The sequence below is a fragment of the Ptychodera flava genome, chromosome 17 (genome assembly GCF_041260155.1).
Source record: "Ptychodera flava strain L36383 chromosome 17, AS_Pfla_20210202, whole genome shotgun sequence".
NCBI lineage: Eukaryota > Metazoa > Hemichordata > Enteropneusta > Ptychoderidae > Ptychodera > Ptychodera flava.
The window spans coordinates 26705009-26723386 of record NC_091944.1 but is presented as its reverse complement, the minus strand read 5'-3'; the positions used below and the strand labels follow the sequence as shown (position 1 = coordinate 26723386).

The window sequence follows — 18378 nt, the reverse complement described above, 5'->3', positions numbered from 1 at the left end:
AAGTTCATTATATTAGATTTTTAGATACTTTTGGTGTTACTTTTCTTTAATGAATAACATTAGAAGAAAATATTTTTATTGCTGGACCATAGGACTCTGTGGATTTTAAAGACTCGCAAAAATTGATAATACGAGAGAGATTATTTCAGAAGCTTCCTTCAAATTCAATCAAAATTTTTGAACTATGGTACTGAGTTCCAAAGTAAACAGTCTTCACCCAATCCTCGCTTGCCAATGAACTGTTGTGTCAAGAATAAACACTTGTGAACTTTTAACTTTGACCCTTGACACAAATGCTGTCATGTCCCACCGAAAACTCTATTCCAATTTGTGTTGATCAGAAACAGTATAATTCATGAGTGTCTCAATAAAAATTATTCGATTCAAAAGCTATAAAACAGTCATGCAAACATTCTGTATCTTGTCCTGTCTTGGGAAAATCTAAAATTTATAAAATCATTGTTTAAATAAGCGGCAGGCAGTCTTCATTCTGTAGCATAATGCTTCAAGGGTTTTTGAAAATGAATATTCTAAGTATTGATTGAAAGAAAAATTTCAAGGGATTTTTTCAGTGTAAATGTGATCAATTCAGTGAAATTGAAGACTGATTTATCAACATGTTCAGAGTTTGAACTGAGCAAGCAATGCAGTTAGGCATTTTGGAAATTCTTTCTCATGGACAAGAAAAACAAATATTTTGCTTGGGACTTTGAAAATCGCCATTGCTTTTACATTGCTGTGTCACCTTATTCCCGTGTAGAGGTCCAATTCTGCCTTAGAAAAACAATAGAATCGGGACAAACCATTGTATTGGAAGGGATAAACTTTACAAAGAATAAAAGCGTAGTATATTTTGCAATGATGTCGGAGGTCCATCATAATGCCTGGGCAGTGAAATGATGAGATCTATCTTGTTCAGAGGTTGGACCTTTAAGCCAATTTGTCACATCTCTGACCAGTCATAAAGATTTTAAAATATAATTTGAAGAGATGTAGGGCTGAGAAATTCTGAATTTACAGTAGTTGGACACTCAGATATCCAGAGTATTCATGTGAAAATTCAATAAAACTTCAAAATAAGAAAATTCTATTTCTGCGTCCAATACCTTGAATCTGTATAAACATCCCCCGTGTGTTCAATTTTTACCAGACACTGGACAAATCGACCAGCACCATTTACAAAGTTTGGCGAACAATTTCCCCGTGGACAGTTTTCCCATTCATTGAAGAGAGGGTATGCATATCAAAAAGCATGATGTATATTTGAAAATGATAGTTTGAACACGGCCCACACCCTGCATATTATTCTTCAGCAGTCTATTACTACAGATCTGCATCTTTTTTGTCAGTGTTCTCTCTGAGAAAATAAAAATCCAGTCAACCACCTGGCCCGGTGGGAATTTCTGGAAATCTGTCTTTGGATTAAAAAAAAAATCGTATGAAGTCAAATGTAGGCATTCACTATGTCTTTGGAAAACCAAAATAGAAAGCACAGTTCCACTGTACCAAAACATAATATCTTCTTCTGCTTTCCCGAGAGCCAAGCAAATACCATGCTAATTCCGGAATCCTTTCCCTGTGGTTGGAGAGATATCCACGAAATCCTAAAAGCCTACAAACTTCACCAATGGCAATTCCCCCTACTGTCATTTAGGCTCCACTATGATATCGGTTTCTGAGGTAGTCGTCGATTGGTCTCCACTGCCCCACAAATCGTAAGCATCAAACAAATCCATAAGTCCCTCCGATTCGGCCAATGAGAACGGGTAGTCATCCTCCATGATTGGAGGAGAGAGTTGCACAAACGGCATGTCTATGTCATCATGACTCGTATGCTGGTCCTCAGTCTGCAGCAGGAGGCTTCGTTCCAAGTTCAGAGGTGAAATGTCGTCCTCGTCGATGGTTGCAGATTTCAGGGGTGGATCACCTGGGTCAATATAAAAGTAGAAATACGCACTTTATCAAGTATCTTACAAACAAGCATTTCCAATGCAGATTGACCAAAACGAAAAGGTGACATATCAAATGACATGACGATGACAAAAGGGTGAGGGCGTAATTGAGTACATTAAACAAAATAAACAAATCAAAAATATGAAAATGATGAGTCATGAGGTGTAGGCATAGGCGGCCCATACATATTGATAAGCTTATTATTGAGTTTTTCTCAGTTTTCTCTGTCACTGTCAGCCCCTCTCCTTTTCTTCATGCTCTGACTGATCGTAGTAAATAAAATAAATGACTATATAGCCTAACCTATAGCCTCTTGACTCTTTATTCATTTTACACTCCATTACAAGGACGTATATCTCTCATACACACATGCTGTAATTGATTAGTCAACACAACTAATTATGCTAATCCGTGGACTTATCAGAGGTTGGTCAACATCGGAAAGATAGTGATGTTAATGAAAAAGGAGAAGGTATGAAGATCTTGGGAAACGTGTCCCGAGGACGTCCGTAAACCTAGTGGACGCTTATATATTCATGATATGCGCAAACAAACACTGCTCATTATTCAAAAATAAACGGGAAGTTAGATCGAAAGGAACACTGGAAACGCGCATGCTTTTCGTTGCCAAGCGCCAAATTCTAACATAACTAAGCAGACATGGTCCTGCTCCATGTAACCATGGAGGTACTCCTTCTCTACTACCTCCATGATGTAACAAATGCCACCCAGAAAGTATCGACCGACCAAGCAGAAAAAGATCGCCGGAGTTGCCGTTTCATGAGTTTTTCAACAAAATTATATATATATATATGTTTCACGTCGTCGTTTTCTGGGAGTGTATATACCAAGTATAATTTACAAACCGCGTCGTGATTCAAGGCACAATGGTGACACATTAGCAGGAGCACACACTGGAGAATTTTGACCAGCACTGTGAATTTTTTAAACCAGTCACCTTCATTTCTCTGCACTCGCTATTAACTCCATGTCTACCGGTAACATATCGTTATTTTCTGTCTCAAAGTACGTACTGGCAACAGGCCTTTGACGTCAAAGTCGGTTATTTTCTGGTGTACGGTAGCAACCAAGCTCAGGACTAGAATGACTGTACGGCGTCAAAGAGTTAATGTCGCCGGTTACTTTTTTCGCATAGTAAAAGAGAGTTGGTCGCTACATAGAGCTAGTTTCTAGCTCCATGGTCGCTACTAGTCTAAGGAATTCATCGATTTTCAATCGTGCCTTATGCAGTGTTAGTGCACAAAATTCCCGAAAGAAGCGGCGCACGGGCTATAAAACTTCGTTTATACTGTTAGGCTAGCTTTGGGTCCATATTTTCCACCCAAATTGCCAACACTCATCGACAACATGGTTATTAGGAGCCTACCACTACCAGAAATCCGCTCGAAATCACCAAGCTATCGCCGTTTTTCCAGCTTTTTCCGACATGGCTACTCGCAGACCGTTCTTTTTCTGACGTACAAGCGATTGACGAGGCTCAGTGTAGCCCGTCTCTAAAGTCACCTGAACGGTGACCTCGCAACATCGAAACACAAACTGACATCACCGATGATGTCGGCCACTACGTTAAGAAGCCCGTGAGATTTTTACCAGCACTGTGAATTTTTAAACCAGTCACCGTCATTTCTATTCACTCGCTATTATCTCCATGTCTGCCGGTAACATATCGTTATGGAGAAGTTTAGTTACACGTAATTACGTTCCATCGTCAGCTGATCAGTGATAACCATACGTCGCGTACGTGTAGAACATACGTTCGGAACGGCAAACAACACCTCTACACATACAAAATGTAGTCATAATTACGTGTAGTATTTTTTAGATATTCTTGATGATTTCCGCGAATTTAGACAAGAAACCTTGTAAACTATCATGGAAAACATCGTTGATATCATAATATTTCGTAGAGTTTGCACCAGCGCAAGAAGTACTTGCTATATGATTTCCTTACATGAACGAAATGTTTCTTAAAACTTAAACGAATTTCCAATGTTTGTGAGAAAAAATACAGCAAAATTATCGAGAACGCACAGCAGACATTAGGAGACCACCGTCCCTCCACCCACGGACGGTGGGCAGACAAAACCTTAGCAACACCACCCGATTGAGAGAACCACGCTTAACCACACGAACTTTGACCCTAGTCAAAATCAGGCTTGTCCCTGGGAAATATGTTTACAAGTTTGCCCACATATAAACAACGTAAAGGTCAAAGGTTTCAACTTCCGACTTCCTGCTTTACGGACGTCCTCATGCCATGACTGCAGGCAAGGCACTGGCAGGGTTTGCACTGTTCGCGACCATTTAAACGTTTGAAATAAGAGTAGCTGGCTCCCCTCGGCCATCGAAATACATTGGCTGCAGTAGATTTTGGATAAATGGTCATGACTGGCCGCAATTTGGTAATTTCTGGACACATTTCAGGAGAGCTTCTTACCTTCCCGTTTTAGTAACCATTCCTATCATTCGCGATGTTGACCAACCCGTAAAATCCCTGATAAGTCCACGGATTAGCATAATTAGTTGTGTTGACTAATTAATTACAGCATGTGTGTATGAGAGATATACGTCCTTGTAATGGAGTGTAAAATAAATAAAGAGTCACAGAGGCTAGGTTAGGTTATATAAACCTTTTATTTTATTTATTCCGATCATTCAGAGCATGAAGAAAGAAGAGAAAATGATAGAGAAAACACTGAAAAACTCATAGTACTTATTGGGTCGCCTGTGGTGTAGGCAAAGGATAGAGGACACAACATCAGAAAACATTAACACAGGTGTTTTGTCATAGTTTGCAATCTGACACTGACCCATTCATTGTTGACAAGCATGTTTGATACCCATCCACTTATGAATTCTAACCACTTGTTTTCTTTGGGTGAAAAGAACCAACAAATGAAAGGTGGAGTAATTAGGTCAACTTTAGAACAAGTGAAAACAAGCGACCTAGCGGCCGATATAGCTCCGCTGTGTTTATGTAGAGAATAACTATTTTTGACACATGTTGATGAAGAAGGGTGGAAATCTTTGATAGCTCGATGCAGTGGCCAGAAAAAAGTGGCTAAAATAAGCTGCAAAATACGCAATTGAAGATTTCATCATACTTTGAATGTATCACATAGGATCATCCCTAAGAACATGTCAACCAAAGCTATCTGATGAGTAGTTTTTGAGAATAAATTTTTTGACCAAAAATGGCAACAATTGCCCCCAAAAGTAAAAATTGCAGATTTCATCATAATTTCAAAAGATCAAATTTAGTTCATCTATAGAAACCTGTATACCAAATTTCAAAGCAGTGAAGGTGAGACAAGTACTTTTTGAGAAACGCATTTTTTGACCAAAATAGGAAAAATTGCCCAAAAATTCAAATTGCAGATTTCATCATTATTTCAATAAATATCATTTAGTTCATCTATAGAAACCTGTATACCAAATTTCAAAGCTATCAGATGAGTAGTTTTTGAAATACACATTTTTTGACCAAAAATGGCAAAAATTGCCCCAAAAATACAAAATTACAGATTTCATCAGAAATTCAAATATATTACTTAGCTCATCTGTAGAAACCTGTATACCAAATTTCAAAGCTATCAGACCAGTACTTTTTGAGAAACACATGTTTTGACCAAAAATGGCAAAAATTGCCCCAAAATTACAAAATTGCAGATTTCATCATAATTTCAATAATTATCATTTAGTTCATCTGTAGGAACCTGTACACCAAATTTCAAAGCTATCGAATGAGTAGTTTTGGAAATACACATTTTTTGACCAAAACTGGCAAAAATTACCCCAAAATTACAAAATTGTAGATTTCATCATAATTTCAATAACTATCATTTAGTTAATCTGTAGGAACCTGTATACCAAATTTCAAAGCTATCGGATGAGTAGTTTTGGAAATACACATTTTTTGACCAAAAATGGCAAAAATTGCACCCAAAAATACAAAATTACAGATTTCATCAAAAATTCAATACATATTACTAATTCATCGATAGAAACCTGTATTCCAAATTTCAAAACTGTCAGACCAGTACTTTTTGAGAAATAAATTTTTTGACCAAAAATGGCAAAAATTGCCTTAAAAATGCAAATTTGCATATTTCTGCACAATTTGAACAAATCTGAAATAGATCATCCCTAGGGACCTATGTACCAAATATCAAAGCTATCTGACTGGCAGTTTTGAAGAAGAATTTTTAAAGATTTTTTACCAGAAATGACAAAAATTGCCTTAAAAATACAAATATGCAAATTTCACCACAATTTGAACAAATCTGACTGAAGTCACCCTAAGTAAACAGCATAACAAATTTCAAAGCAATCGGACATGCGATTTCAGAGAAGAAGATTTTTTACCAAAAACACCAAAAAATGCTCAAAAAAATACAAATATGCAAATTTCACCACAATTTGAACAAACTGAAGTGAAGGCACCTCAAGTGGACTGCATATAAAATTTCAAAGCAATTGGACTTGCTGTTTCAGAGGAGAAGGCAATTTTTGACGGACGACGACGGACGACGTCAACGGATGACGGAAAATGACAGAATATCAACCTATTTGATAAGGTCCACGTTGCTGACAGCAGAGCTAAAAAGGGGGGTAGGGGGGGGGGGGGGGGGGGGGGAAGCCCAAACTTCGTGAGTGGTCCCACTTGCGTTTCAGTGGACGTTTATTCTTGTGTCTTATTTCATGGGAGAGTACACATAACTGCCAGTGGTGACCTCTAACCTACATATCCATTGGTGCGTGTGGAGGTCACCTGGGGAATCAAGTGGTGAGATTTTTTACGCATGAACGGCCTAGAAAAGGGGTAAATGTTGTTTTTTTCGTGGGGAGTACTCTTACCTTTAAAGCTACTGGGCGATGAGCTAGCTGAGCCGGAGTCCGAACTTTCACCATTGCTGTTACTTTCGTTGTCTGAGGTTGCCTCCTCGGGACACAAATAAACTTCAATTGGACCCCTCGTACTCTTCAGCCAGATTTGTATACTCTGTGGGGGAAAAAAATATGAAAATAAAAACCAAAAAATCTTGTGTCAGTTCAAAAGGTTTCAAGAACAGGAAAGGTAACAGGCCAGCCTCTCCAACAAGTGCATGATTGTCCGTGCTTGTACACCCTGATCTGGTGTATATTTGTCGTTAACAAAGGAGAGCATTACATGCTGATTTAACCTCTACTCTCACAAGAATATCACTTTTCAAGATTTAACAGCAAACATGTGGTGCCGGCTTTATACAAACACAGCCGGCCTTTCACGGGTTGGTCAGGCAATCTGATCGCAATTGGTATTGAATTTAGCCGTTACTTGTTCGTGTTGTTCAAAAGGTGACAGTGGAAGTGATGGAATAGGAACAGTTGACAAGACCGCACTAAAGTGGAACCGTGCTCGGTAGTTGTGCAAATCAGCATTATCCTAAGGGGCATGTTGCTGATTTCTTACCATGGAAGGCACCCTAAGATAGTAAGTTGCTCCAACATGGAGCATTGGGGAGCCACTAATTTTCACATATGCCGTATGTTATTTTGTGACCAGTTACAGAGGAAACCATGATTCACATGTGCATTTGTGAATTTTTCCGGGAGTAAAATTCAAACATTAAGTTGGGACGTACAAGTTCTAAAGATGCAAAGACGGATGATACTTGTTTTAATTAAAGACGAATGAGCCAGATCAATAAATAAAATTACAGAAAAATCTATTAACCAGTTTCAGGAGAAGTCATCTAAATTGGGCGAGAAAATCACAGTATCAAAAGATGGCTTCGACATTGCTGAGGCATACTCCATCACTACGAGATCAAGTCAGTGAAATTCATCATATTTGAATATGTCATGGTGACGCAACTCTGTGAACATGTTTATGTCTTGGCAAAATAAGGCAGTAGAATACATATTTATCTACATACATTCGGGTTTTCAATTGGTCAAGCCTCTTAATAAACGACACTGGGGACATATTGACCTGACATGACCTCATAGTGACCTATGAACTTAGCAGCCAAAGGATTCTAAACTGAAAACATGGAAGAACTTCAAATGGGAACTCACCTCTGTAGGATCGGGTACTTCAAGTCTAGTTTCTGGAGGTGCTTTGATTGCGATTACTGTTTGTTCATTAAAACTCTTGATTCCCCTGATGTCTTGGTAAGTGACGTAGGCATGCGTACGAACGGTTAAGGACTAAATGAACGCATCTTTTATGTACTATTGTTTCAAGTATTTACAAGAATCTGTATTGTCCAAGTGCCTGGAACTCTGGGAGGTGTCTGAGATTAATATTACTGAGATTCAGAACATTACGATATATTTTTGTGAATGTTCCTGGAAATATTTTGCTCAGTCTTCAAAATAGATCATCGAAAGATCCACTGTTAGAATGGAAACACAGAACTCTTTTACACACCAGCAACATTTCACTGTCAAAGTAGGCACAAAGTGAGTTCCTTTCCAGTAAAATGCGATATGCTCAATACACAAATAGCCACATATTAGAGACAACTTTTAAGGCCTAAGCCTCTGAGTGCAGAAGTCAATTTTTGTCACTTTTATAAAATATACCTAGTCAATTGTTTTCAGATTTTGTCCAAAATTTTGATAAAACACTGTAGCAAATGAAATCTTATGTCCATTTGGTCCAAAATTATCATAAAAAATTCAGAAAACACTGACATTGGTAAAATGTTGCAAAAAAATTTTGATGGGAGAAATTACAGCACTCTCAAAGGGTTAAGACCAGTAAAGTATCGTAACAATCTATTTTGAAAGGATATCTGCCGTTGCCGGCATCTTCTGTCAGCATTTTAAGTTGAAGTGTACAGCTCTTGATTAAATCATCTAGCCTATTCTCTTTGGCCTCAAGATCTAATAATTCTAAAAAAAAATGGGATGAAAACATGTTATAACCATAAAAGATGCAAGGGGCGATATAAGGCTGACTGGCAGTGGGTCTGATAATCTAATATAACATTACAGAGAGGAAAATATTTTTTCTGCAGGTGTTTTGAATTTGCTAAAGAAACCTGTTTGTTGCAGAATGTAAGTTCCTTCTGTCTAAACTGCATAGACCCTGCGTTAAACGGTCCTTGTTTTTTCTTTACATGGAATTGACCAAAGTTAGTAAAAAATTATGCAACAATGGCATAAACTTTGTGACAGAGAACAGGGGGAATGCTATAGCTTGTCATTTAAAAAAATAATGCATCCATTATTTTTGGAACTTTTTGACTTACCAGAATGTGAATCTACCGTTTCTGTTGTTATTCTGCCTTCCTTGCTGTTGGAGGCTAATGAATTCCCTGATCCTCTGTTGGCACAGAAAAGAAAAGATTTTTGATGAAATTTGAGATCTATACTTCAAAAACTTTGGCACAATCATGGCCAATTCTGGAGCTGTATGGAAATACACATACAATTCAATTTATTAGGATACTTGTGAGGAAAGCCTGAATTCCATGGAAAATTTTGAAAATGCAGACCAGGACATAACCGAGGAAGACTGGGTCCACACATTAATTTCACAAACCAACATAATCCTAAGGGATCCTGCAGCTTCAAAGGCTATGAGAAGGCCCCTTAAGAAAATCCTGTTGTTTTCATGATGAAGATTGCGTCTAAAGTTCTTTAGACGCGTTGATCAGCGACTCTAATTTTATTTGAGTTGTTCACAAGCAAAAAGAAACCTATTGTTACCTTGGATACACCACGTTACAGAAAGAAAATGATTTAGAACTTGGCATGTCTACATAAAGGATGCAAATGGTTTCACACCAGTGTAATTGCAGTCACTGATGAATTTGAAAGCTACACATCAATGCACTTTGCTGCCCAGACAAGGTTGACTCTCAAACTGTGAGAATTTTAACAAAGTCCTCATTTGTACCAGACTGTCCTTGATACATTGTAAGTCTTCAAAAGAGGGCAAATATAGCTGAGGTCTCAGTTTGTGTACCCACTTCACATAAACTGTTTCATTTGAATCTAATGTGCAGATTTTGGCGATCGTTAGCTGGTGACCAAGAGGTGAGATAAGCTCCTGGGTGTGGTTTTCACTTGATACAATACAGACATTTACGTTTTACAAGCACCCTTTTTCACTCTATCAGTTTCGCAAGGTGTAACTTTTGATGTGTTTTCCAGAATTTTGTACAAAACCATGCCAAAATGGAACATGTTAACTTGTCAACACAACCTATATGTGTGCAATGTCTGTAGTGATATTGTTAGCATCTTAATTTCCCTGCATACTAGAATTCATTTGCCCAAACTAACACTGCATGTTGTGTGGGCGGGGCATGTACCTCCATTTCAACATAAACATTTGGGAGATGGGTGGAAACATAGATTGCTTTGAAGGACAAAAAAGAAAAAACATGCTATTACTATTAAAAGTTATGGCTGTTGACCCTCCAATGAGAACCAAGAGTTTGACAAACATCATCAATGATAGTTGGGAAAAAAACTGCCCTAGAATCAGAGACACATTGAGCGCCAAATGGAAAGTAATATTTCTGTCATTCATTACCGTTAGCCACCAGTATATGCACTAAGCAGACTTCAATATAAGTGTTTTTGTCTAGGTTGGTAAATAACAGGGGGGGGTTCCCCTGTCATTTACTGGGATTTCCCACAGTATATCATGACAGGATGACAGATATGGGACTCTGGTCCTTCAATCATTTACCAGTCTTCACGAATCTTATCCAGTCTACTGACAAGTACTGCATTCTGCCGCATGGCAGACATAAACTTTTTTAGTTTCTGTTGACCGTGTTTTGAGTGATGACATTTTTTTAGAGCTGTACGCCCACTCCCAAACCAAAGCGGTGACTTTACAAATAAGTACTGTGGTAAATTCCGGGGGGAGTAAATATATGGTGACCTTATAGTTGGCCAGGTGGATACTAAACGCCCCGTCACACAACCCCATTAGAAAAGACAAATGACCATAGCAATGGACATGCAGTTGAGAATTTGGAATATCATATTGTTTCTTCTAACTTCTTCTTCATAATGATGGATTTGAAAAACCTACATCAGACAGTTGTGTAAGTTGCATTTGTATGTCCTTCAGAGATGGTTAAGAGGGAAAAAGTTAGAATATGCTAAATACATGCTAAGAGAAACTTTGAGACATTGTGTGAACGTCGAACTGCAGAAAGCTGTATTTTTTCACCCTAAAAGAGGACACTACATAAAGGCCCAGTCTGTGGCCTTCATCAGTCTCATCGGACAAGATAAAGGAGGGTCATGCTGACAAAGGGAGATTCACAGCACAAAACAGCCTTTATGTGGCAAAAAATCCCCCCATCTAAGAACCGATGAATGATAAAGAGTCCAGGGTCTTGGGGTTTCTTAAAAGGGTGAGAGAGGAGGCTTTTTTTTCACCTAGTGGTCTGATGTCTTTACTGAGACGAATGGGAGCAAAGGTCACTTGGGACAAAGGACTGACCTTTTTTCCAAAAATCCAGGTAGGCAAATTTGTTAGTGCTCACTCATGTAAATCTTTGCAAGTTTTTTCACTGGCTGACAACTCTAATGATACAAAACCTTTCTCACTAAGCCAATAAAACTTGTTTTCTAAACTTTTTTCTTAAGGAGAGTTACAGATCACCGTAACCATTTTTTTAAAACTTGTTTTTTCTCAAGAGGGTTAGTTTAGTTACAAGACTCAGTTTTAGTTAAAATTGTCTAAAATTTTGATAAAGTTGCAAATCAAACTATCTTTCATAGGATGGCTCGAGTTCGACAAGTTCTCCATTTAATGCCTATAAAATATCTGAACAGAGATGTTTATTTTTGAGAAATTATTTTTTTTAATTATTGAATAAAAGAATTTCATGTACTTTTACAGTGAATGATAGGGACTTGATTTTCTCATTGTTTTTGAGATGTTGTGAGCACAACAAGACTTTTAAATTCAACTTCAATAAAATATTTTTTACTCATAACTATTACTCAGAGCTAGGGAGGGAAGCTTTCATGCTGGTTCACCTTTTACTGAAAGCTTGCCAACTGAACAGTTTCCTATTGTTTTGTTTTTACATGCAATAGTTGTATGTTGATGTTTGTCATGGTTGGTTTTGGTGACATGCTGAAGAAGCAAGTCCATTTTAAGAGACGAAATGTAACGGGTAAAAACGACAAAGCAAGGAGTATCACGTACACGTAAAAAAACAAATGAATATAATATTGGGATTAAAATAACTTGAAAATTTTCTAAACATTAACCCTTTGAGCGCCAAAGTCAATTTTTGTCACCTTTACAAAATATACCCCAATAAATTTTTTTCAGATTTTTGCAGAAATTTTGAGTAACCAGTGTAATATGTCCATTTTGTTCAAAATTATCAAAAAAATTACAGGAAAATTCATAAAAAATGGTAAAATGTTGCACTAAAATTTTGGTGGGAAAAATTATGGCACTCAAAGGGTTAACCAGTGGTTTCTAAGCTCATTGGATTTTCTGAGGGAAATTCAAACCGTAAAAATGAGAACGATTGGTTGAAATATTTGTGTGGGTGAACTCACTCGTTTAAGCTTTTTCAGCCCATACACCTAATTTCCATCACAAAAATTGGGTAGGTCTGTCATGCAGACTGAACAGCACTTATTGCTATGCGTGGGTTCAAGATTGTTAATGCAAGTGAATTTGGACTCTCTTTCCTTTCTCTACAGTTATGCTTCACTGAGTGGGATTGTCAGATCTGCCCATAGGCACTCCTTCATAAAAATTCCTAAATAAAGAGTTTCGCCTTTTAAATTGTTTTTCAGCAATGTCATTGTCAGTATTAATAGGACACTGTGAGATACACCTAACTGTGGGTGGTATTTCCCTGAGATGAACAAGACTTGTGCTGCAGCGATGAGCAAATTTGATCACATTTATGAATTAACATTTCTTTGAAATGATGTCAACTTTGAATTTGATTGCTCTAAAGGGTATAGGTCATTGGTGGCGCATGCTTGAACTTTTCTGTTACAACAATTTCACCAACATAGGACTAGCAGTTCCATCACATTGAGTCAGTGTAATGGCATGTTTTGACCTCGGAGAAATCACAGTAAAAATGGAATTATACACAGAAGATCACTGTTACACATCAGATGCTAAACAAGTCAGTTCAAAATCATCATGATTATAAACGTCTCACTCTCAGAGACACTAGTCAGTGAATGTGCTTATGTATGTTTTATGGTGACTTTCAAGGTCAAGTCGATCGAAAAATTTTGAACGTGTGTATTATACTTTACTGGTTCTAACAAACTTGTCTCACCGCCCAGTGGGGAAATGGTTAATTTTTGACAACAGTGATGAGCACTGGACTAATGCATCTTTACAAACATCAATGTACTAGACTACTACAGAATGGAATTTTCACCCTTTTCTGTATACATACTGCAAATCGCACCGAAGACAACGGGACAGTACTGTAAGTGTGGTTGCCAGGAAGATGGGTGGGGCACATGTGTAGGTTGCTGGACATATCAAACACAAAACATACGCATGTCTATTATAGAAATTACTTACTTCCATTCTATATTATTTTTTGATTTCTTTGCAATAAGATTAATTCCCTCGAGTACATTGGTGATATCGTAGATGCGTCTCTTTTGGACCTCCAGAACTTCAGCTGCGTAGTTCAGGTCGAGCACTCCCTCTGGGGCGTTGCGGAGCAGACCCACGAACTTCTTCGTGAGAAGACCAAGCGATGTGTCATACCGAGTCCTTTCTGATGGAGATCGTGCTGCGATACAATGAAAAGAAACAGGGTCATCATCACAACACACTATGCCCAGCAAATACAATTATAGACGAAAATTACAGAGTATATGATGTGATGATGTGAAAATTTCGTCAAACATCAGCATTTTTTCTACTTTCAAAAATAAATATCAGATATCTAGGTTATTAATGCTGAAGAGACATTGAAATCTGTAATTGAAATTTTAAAAATTTCATTCTCTTAGAATCATTTTACACTAAATTTGTGTATTTCTTCTTGAAAGTCATGATCAAAAACAATTTTGGCAAAAAATCTAAAATAATGATGACATCCTGCGTATGTAAATTATCTGATTTTTTTTTATGAGGACAATTTCAATAATGAATGTGCTGATCAAGCTCTAGGTGCATACAGGTTGTTAAATTGAAAATTTTGATCAGAATATGGCTACTGTTAAAAAAGGGGGGGGGATTTGTGTCAAGCACTCTTGCAATCTTGTGACAGTGGCCTGCGAAAGATTATATTGAAGCAAAGTGATAATTTGTGCAAAAAAAATAGTGAGACTATGAACCAAAGGAAATTGAAGTTTGTGTACAATACGTTGATAAATGCCAGCTATTATTTGTTGCAATATGATCATCCTAGTTGCATTTTCCTGATCCAAAATAAGCATGCAGTATTCCATCACAGTGATATTATCTCTCAGACGTAACAGACGGAAAAATCAGTGAAGAGAAAAGCAATTTCTCTCAAAGATTCTGGGATGTTAATCATTTTTCAATTTTTGTATATGATCAGGTGTGCGCTGCGTTTTAATTTAATGCGTGATTTGTCAAGCCAGTGCGCATTGGGAACAGCGATGGCATCAAATTGAGCCAATTGCTCCTGCACCGGATTACGGAGAAATAAGCAGGGTGTGGGAATGAAGCTGTGTGATTTGCTGCTGTGTGCTGTGCACAACCTACCTGCTCCCTTGGGACTGGGCCTGGCCTTTTTCCTGCCTCCTCTCGGACTCTTAAAGCCCTCATCTAACATGGCCGCCGTTACATCCAGATCGAGTTTTCTCTTGGCCTACAAAAAAAAAACGGTAACAGAAAATATCAACTGATGTTCAAACTGCCGCAATGTCAGAGAAATTAGGGGTTTATGGACGTGTGCTTGGCAATATGACAAATATGAGCCTCTTTTTAAATTCACATCATCTCAAGGCTGTGTCTTTATTCATGAGGAAAAAGGTTGTAGATACATAGTGTGTGCGATTTGTATGTGCATTCAATATTATCTGATGGCAAGTCAATGCCCTATTTTGTGTACAATGCGGCTTGACAAACGATGACATAATTCCCGGGTTTCGATAAACCATTAATGGGGATCAAAATTTGTACCTTTGGCTGTATCTTTTGACTCTATGAACCCGGGGTGACATTTTTATGGGAGCATGTATTCTGAAACACATGACAGTGGCGGAGCACAGGGTCAAACCATTACTGATAGGGGAAGTGACCTCAGAATAGACCAGCCAATCAACAGTTCAGCTTATGGCGGGGCCTTTCCACATGTGATCTCAAAATGAGGTGACACAATACATGTGAAAGCAGTAAAAAATATATCAACAGAAATTGCATCGAGTCTTACCAAATCTCTCCAGAAACGGCACCCGTGAAAACAAAACAGTTAAAATTATTTGAACGGATAAAACGGGACGACTGCTTGGTAAACACATACAAAAGGAGATTTTTTTCCCATTATATCATGATTACTATTGAGCCAGGGAATTATCTATTATGTATAAAGACTGGCTTGTAAAACTCTAATGAATATTAATAGCCCGCAGGCAATTTATCTCCATCACAAAAGAACCAGGCACATAATTATTATGTAAGATGGATCAAGAAAGCCAAACTACACGCCCTAGATAGAACCATGATCCATGAATGATCAAAGGTTTAATTCTGAGCTGCATACAAATCATAAAGAATAGATTCCCCTAAGGCAATCAATATTATTCTGCGTCACTCTAATACATCTGCTTATACCCAAGCAAGGGTTACTTATTCTGTAATGCTTGGAACACTTTTGCTTTTGTGTACATGACCTGCTTTTCTGCCCACGTTTCAACATATCTTACACAAATCATGCCTATTTATTCTGATAACAAAATAATTAACACTTATGTTATATATAGTTGTAATTATCAAAACGTGATAAGTAGTGAATTTGCCACATTATCATCCTCATTTTAAAACAACACAGGTGGACTTACGAAAAAATACTGTCGGAAAAACCACTCTTAGTACACCCTCCTAAAATTTTGATTTTCGTCTCCATATACTAAATCGTCAACCAGCTGCTATGATCAAGATGACAAATTGCGTCACATTTGGGATAAGTGTTGCATATTTCATAATTCCTGTTACAGTATAACTTGAAGGCCGTTGCTTCCTCTCTCACAATGTGGGACCCTTACACAACACTACAAGGAAATTGATATTTTTGTCACAGAGTGATTTCAACATCAAAAATTAGGAAGTGGTATTTAATTCATAAAATAAACATACGTACAATACAATTATTTCCACATCCATGGAAGAGAGCCTGTGATAGGTATACAGTATGTTTAACCCTTTCGGGTGTTCAACTGTAATTTTTCCTTCTAAATTTTAGTGCAGCAACGTTTTACCAATTTTTATGAATTCTTCTGTAATATTGTTGATAATTTTGGACGGACCAAATGGACACCACATTTCATTAGCTATAGTTCTTTATTTAAGTTGTGGCAGAAATCTGAAAAATTTGACCTTGGTGTTTTACAAGGGGACACAAACTGACTTTGGTACTCATATGGTTAATTTGTAAAGTCATGTTTAAAACAGTACCGTTCAATTCAACAAGTTCAAAAATGCAAACTGAAGATAATTATTTGCAAAATGTAGTACCTACATGGCCATTTTGTCGCTGGTTTATTTTAAGAGTTGATAAGTGCTGTTATGAGTTCTCACTGACCCAACCTATTTTCTCTGAAATTATGAGGGGTACTGCACATGTGAAATATTAAAGTATATTCTGAGAATGTCAATACATTGTCATTTGACCTGTCTCTTGCACAGGCAACCAATGTTAGTAAAATCCATGTGAAAAAGAGTGAAAATATTGTTTTTGAAGACTGCAGGAGTTTACTCGGCCAGTAGATTAAGTTGATGGGTGGAAAGCCCCGCTTGACCATGAAAACTCATTTCCAATTGTTTCTGACCACCGATCTCATTAGCATACCGCGGGAAAGTTGTCGCCGTCTTCTCGTTCATTGATTCGTTTATTTTTTCAGAAGTGCGATTTACTATCCATAACAACAAGGATTGACCACTGGGCGGGGAACACTCGATATTTCGCGGCTTGGTAGCCCATTGTTCGGTTTTCATGCAGGATATACTCTTCTCTATAAGAATAAACATTGGGCGCGGGATTACCGCATGCCCCGACAGACTCTTTAAATTTGCAAGTCCTAACAAGATTTTATTTTCGAGGGAAAAGGAGAAAAAAACAACCGCGCCTATTTGTATTTTCTGATTTACAAAGGTCGGGATTTCGGCGATAAAACTGAGGAAAAAAACATGAAATAAGAAAACAGGACTTTTAAACTCGGTCGTACCTATACTTAGTCAGGACCGCTAATAACAAAGGGGGGACAAAGAACCCGATCGCTGAGGTCCTGAGTGCACGGCATGTCACAACAAGTTTTAAAGTTTTGCAAGGTGTAAGCATTCGTAATTTTTAAAGGGATTTAAAGCATATGTAAAAAAATTAACGCATTGACTTTACTGCATTTGTTTGTTCGAGTAAAACTGTCCAGGAAAGTGAAATTTATTGAAAACAAAACAGGCCTCCAATAAATTTTATGTTTTAGGACTCGAGTCGAAGAAACAAAGTCAAAACATTACGGTTCAAGAATTTTTTTTAAAAATTACGATGTAATGTTTATATGAATTATGCTTTTCAGAAATTTAAAAACTGAAAGATCACGACGTACCTGGGGCGGTCGACCTATCACTGGTTTGATGACCTTTGTTTGCAAGTCAGGGGTACAGCCAATTTGCGTGAGAAGTTCGTGTTGAAGCGTCTTTGTTTTTTGAACTATGGTTACGGACTCCTGAACTTGTGTTATTCCTTGTGCAAGAATTCCAGAGACTTGTCCATAGTTGGTCGAGGACAACGCAGACGGCCTCTTTTGAATTGGAACTGCTGTAGGAACTGCAACACGTCGAACTGCTTGCAAGGGTTGGCCTCTTGGCATATTGAACTTCTTCCAGCTGTCAGACAACGATAGCGATTGTTTACAATAAAAATGTCTGGTATTTCTCGCAAAATTGAAATATCATTCATTAAATAAATGCCGATGACGAAAGAATACTATGCCAGCTTCTTGTCAGTGGTGGTTTTTTGAAGAGACAACCTTGGAATTCACAAGGATGGCACAGGATTCGATCGGGTGTCGACAGAGCGAATGACTGTTCTTCAAACAGCTGCAAATCAACTCACTCGTCTAAACTTTTGAAGTCTGAAAGCGCGCGAAATCATATTTCCCGCCAGCTGGGGTCACGTGTGGAATACCCTGCAATTTTTGACGGCCCCTGCATCTGCATTAAAATAAGTAAAACAAATAAATTAGTTTTTT

The 18378-nt window shown here is 37.8% G+C and overlaps 1 protein-coding gene and 1 long non-coding RNA gene across 2 annotated transcripts in view; one reads left to right on the top strand and one right to left on the bottom strand.

Annotated features, from left to right (window-relative positions):
* LOC139115917 (uncharacterized) overlaps positions 1-2255 on the top strand; it is a 214437-nt gene extending 212182 nt beyond the window's left edge. The window contains exon 2 of the long non-coding RNA XR_011548205.1: positions 2122-2255. This is a non-coding gene — a long non-coding RNA (uncharacterized lncRNA). The remainder of the gene's footprint in view (positions 1-2121) is intronic.
* Positions 89-18256, bottom strand: LOC139115914 (transcription factor E2F3-like). Its single transcript, XM_070678341.1, has 8 exons — positions 17734-18256; positions 14675-14780; positions 13514-13730; positions 9216-9289; positions 8757-8856; positions 8035-8149; positions 6832-6976; positions 89-1927 (listed from the first exon to the last, which is right to left on the bottom strand). Exons 1-8 carry the CDS (start codon positions 17995-17997, stop codon positions 1647-1649), a joined length of 1302 nt encoding a protein of 433 aa, XP_070534442.1. The 5' UTR covers positions 17998-18256; the 3' UTR covers positions 89-1646.
* Positions 18257-18378: the final 122 nt, after the last annotated feature.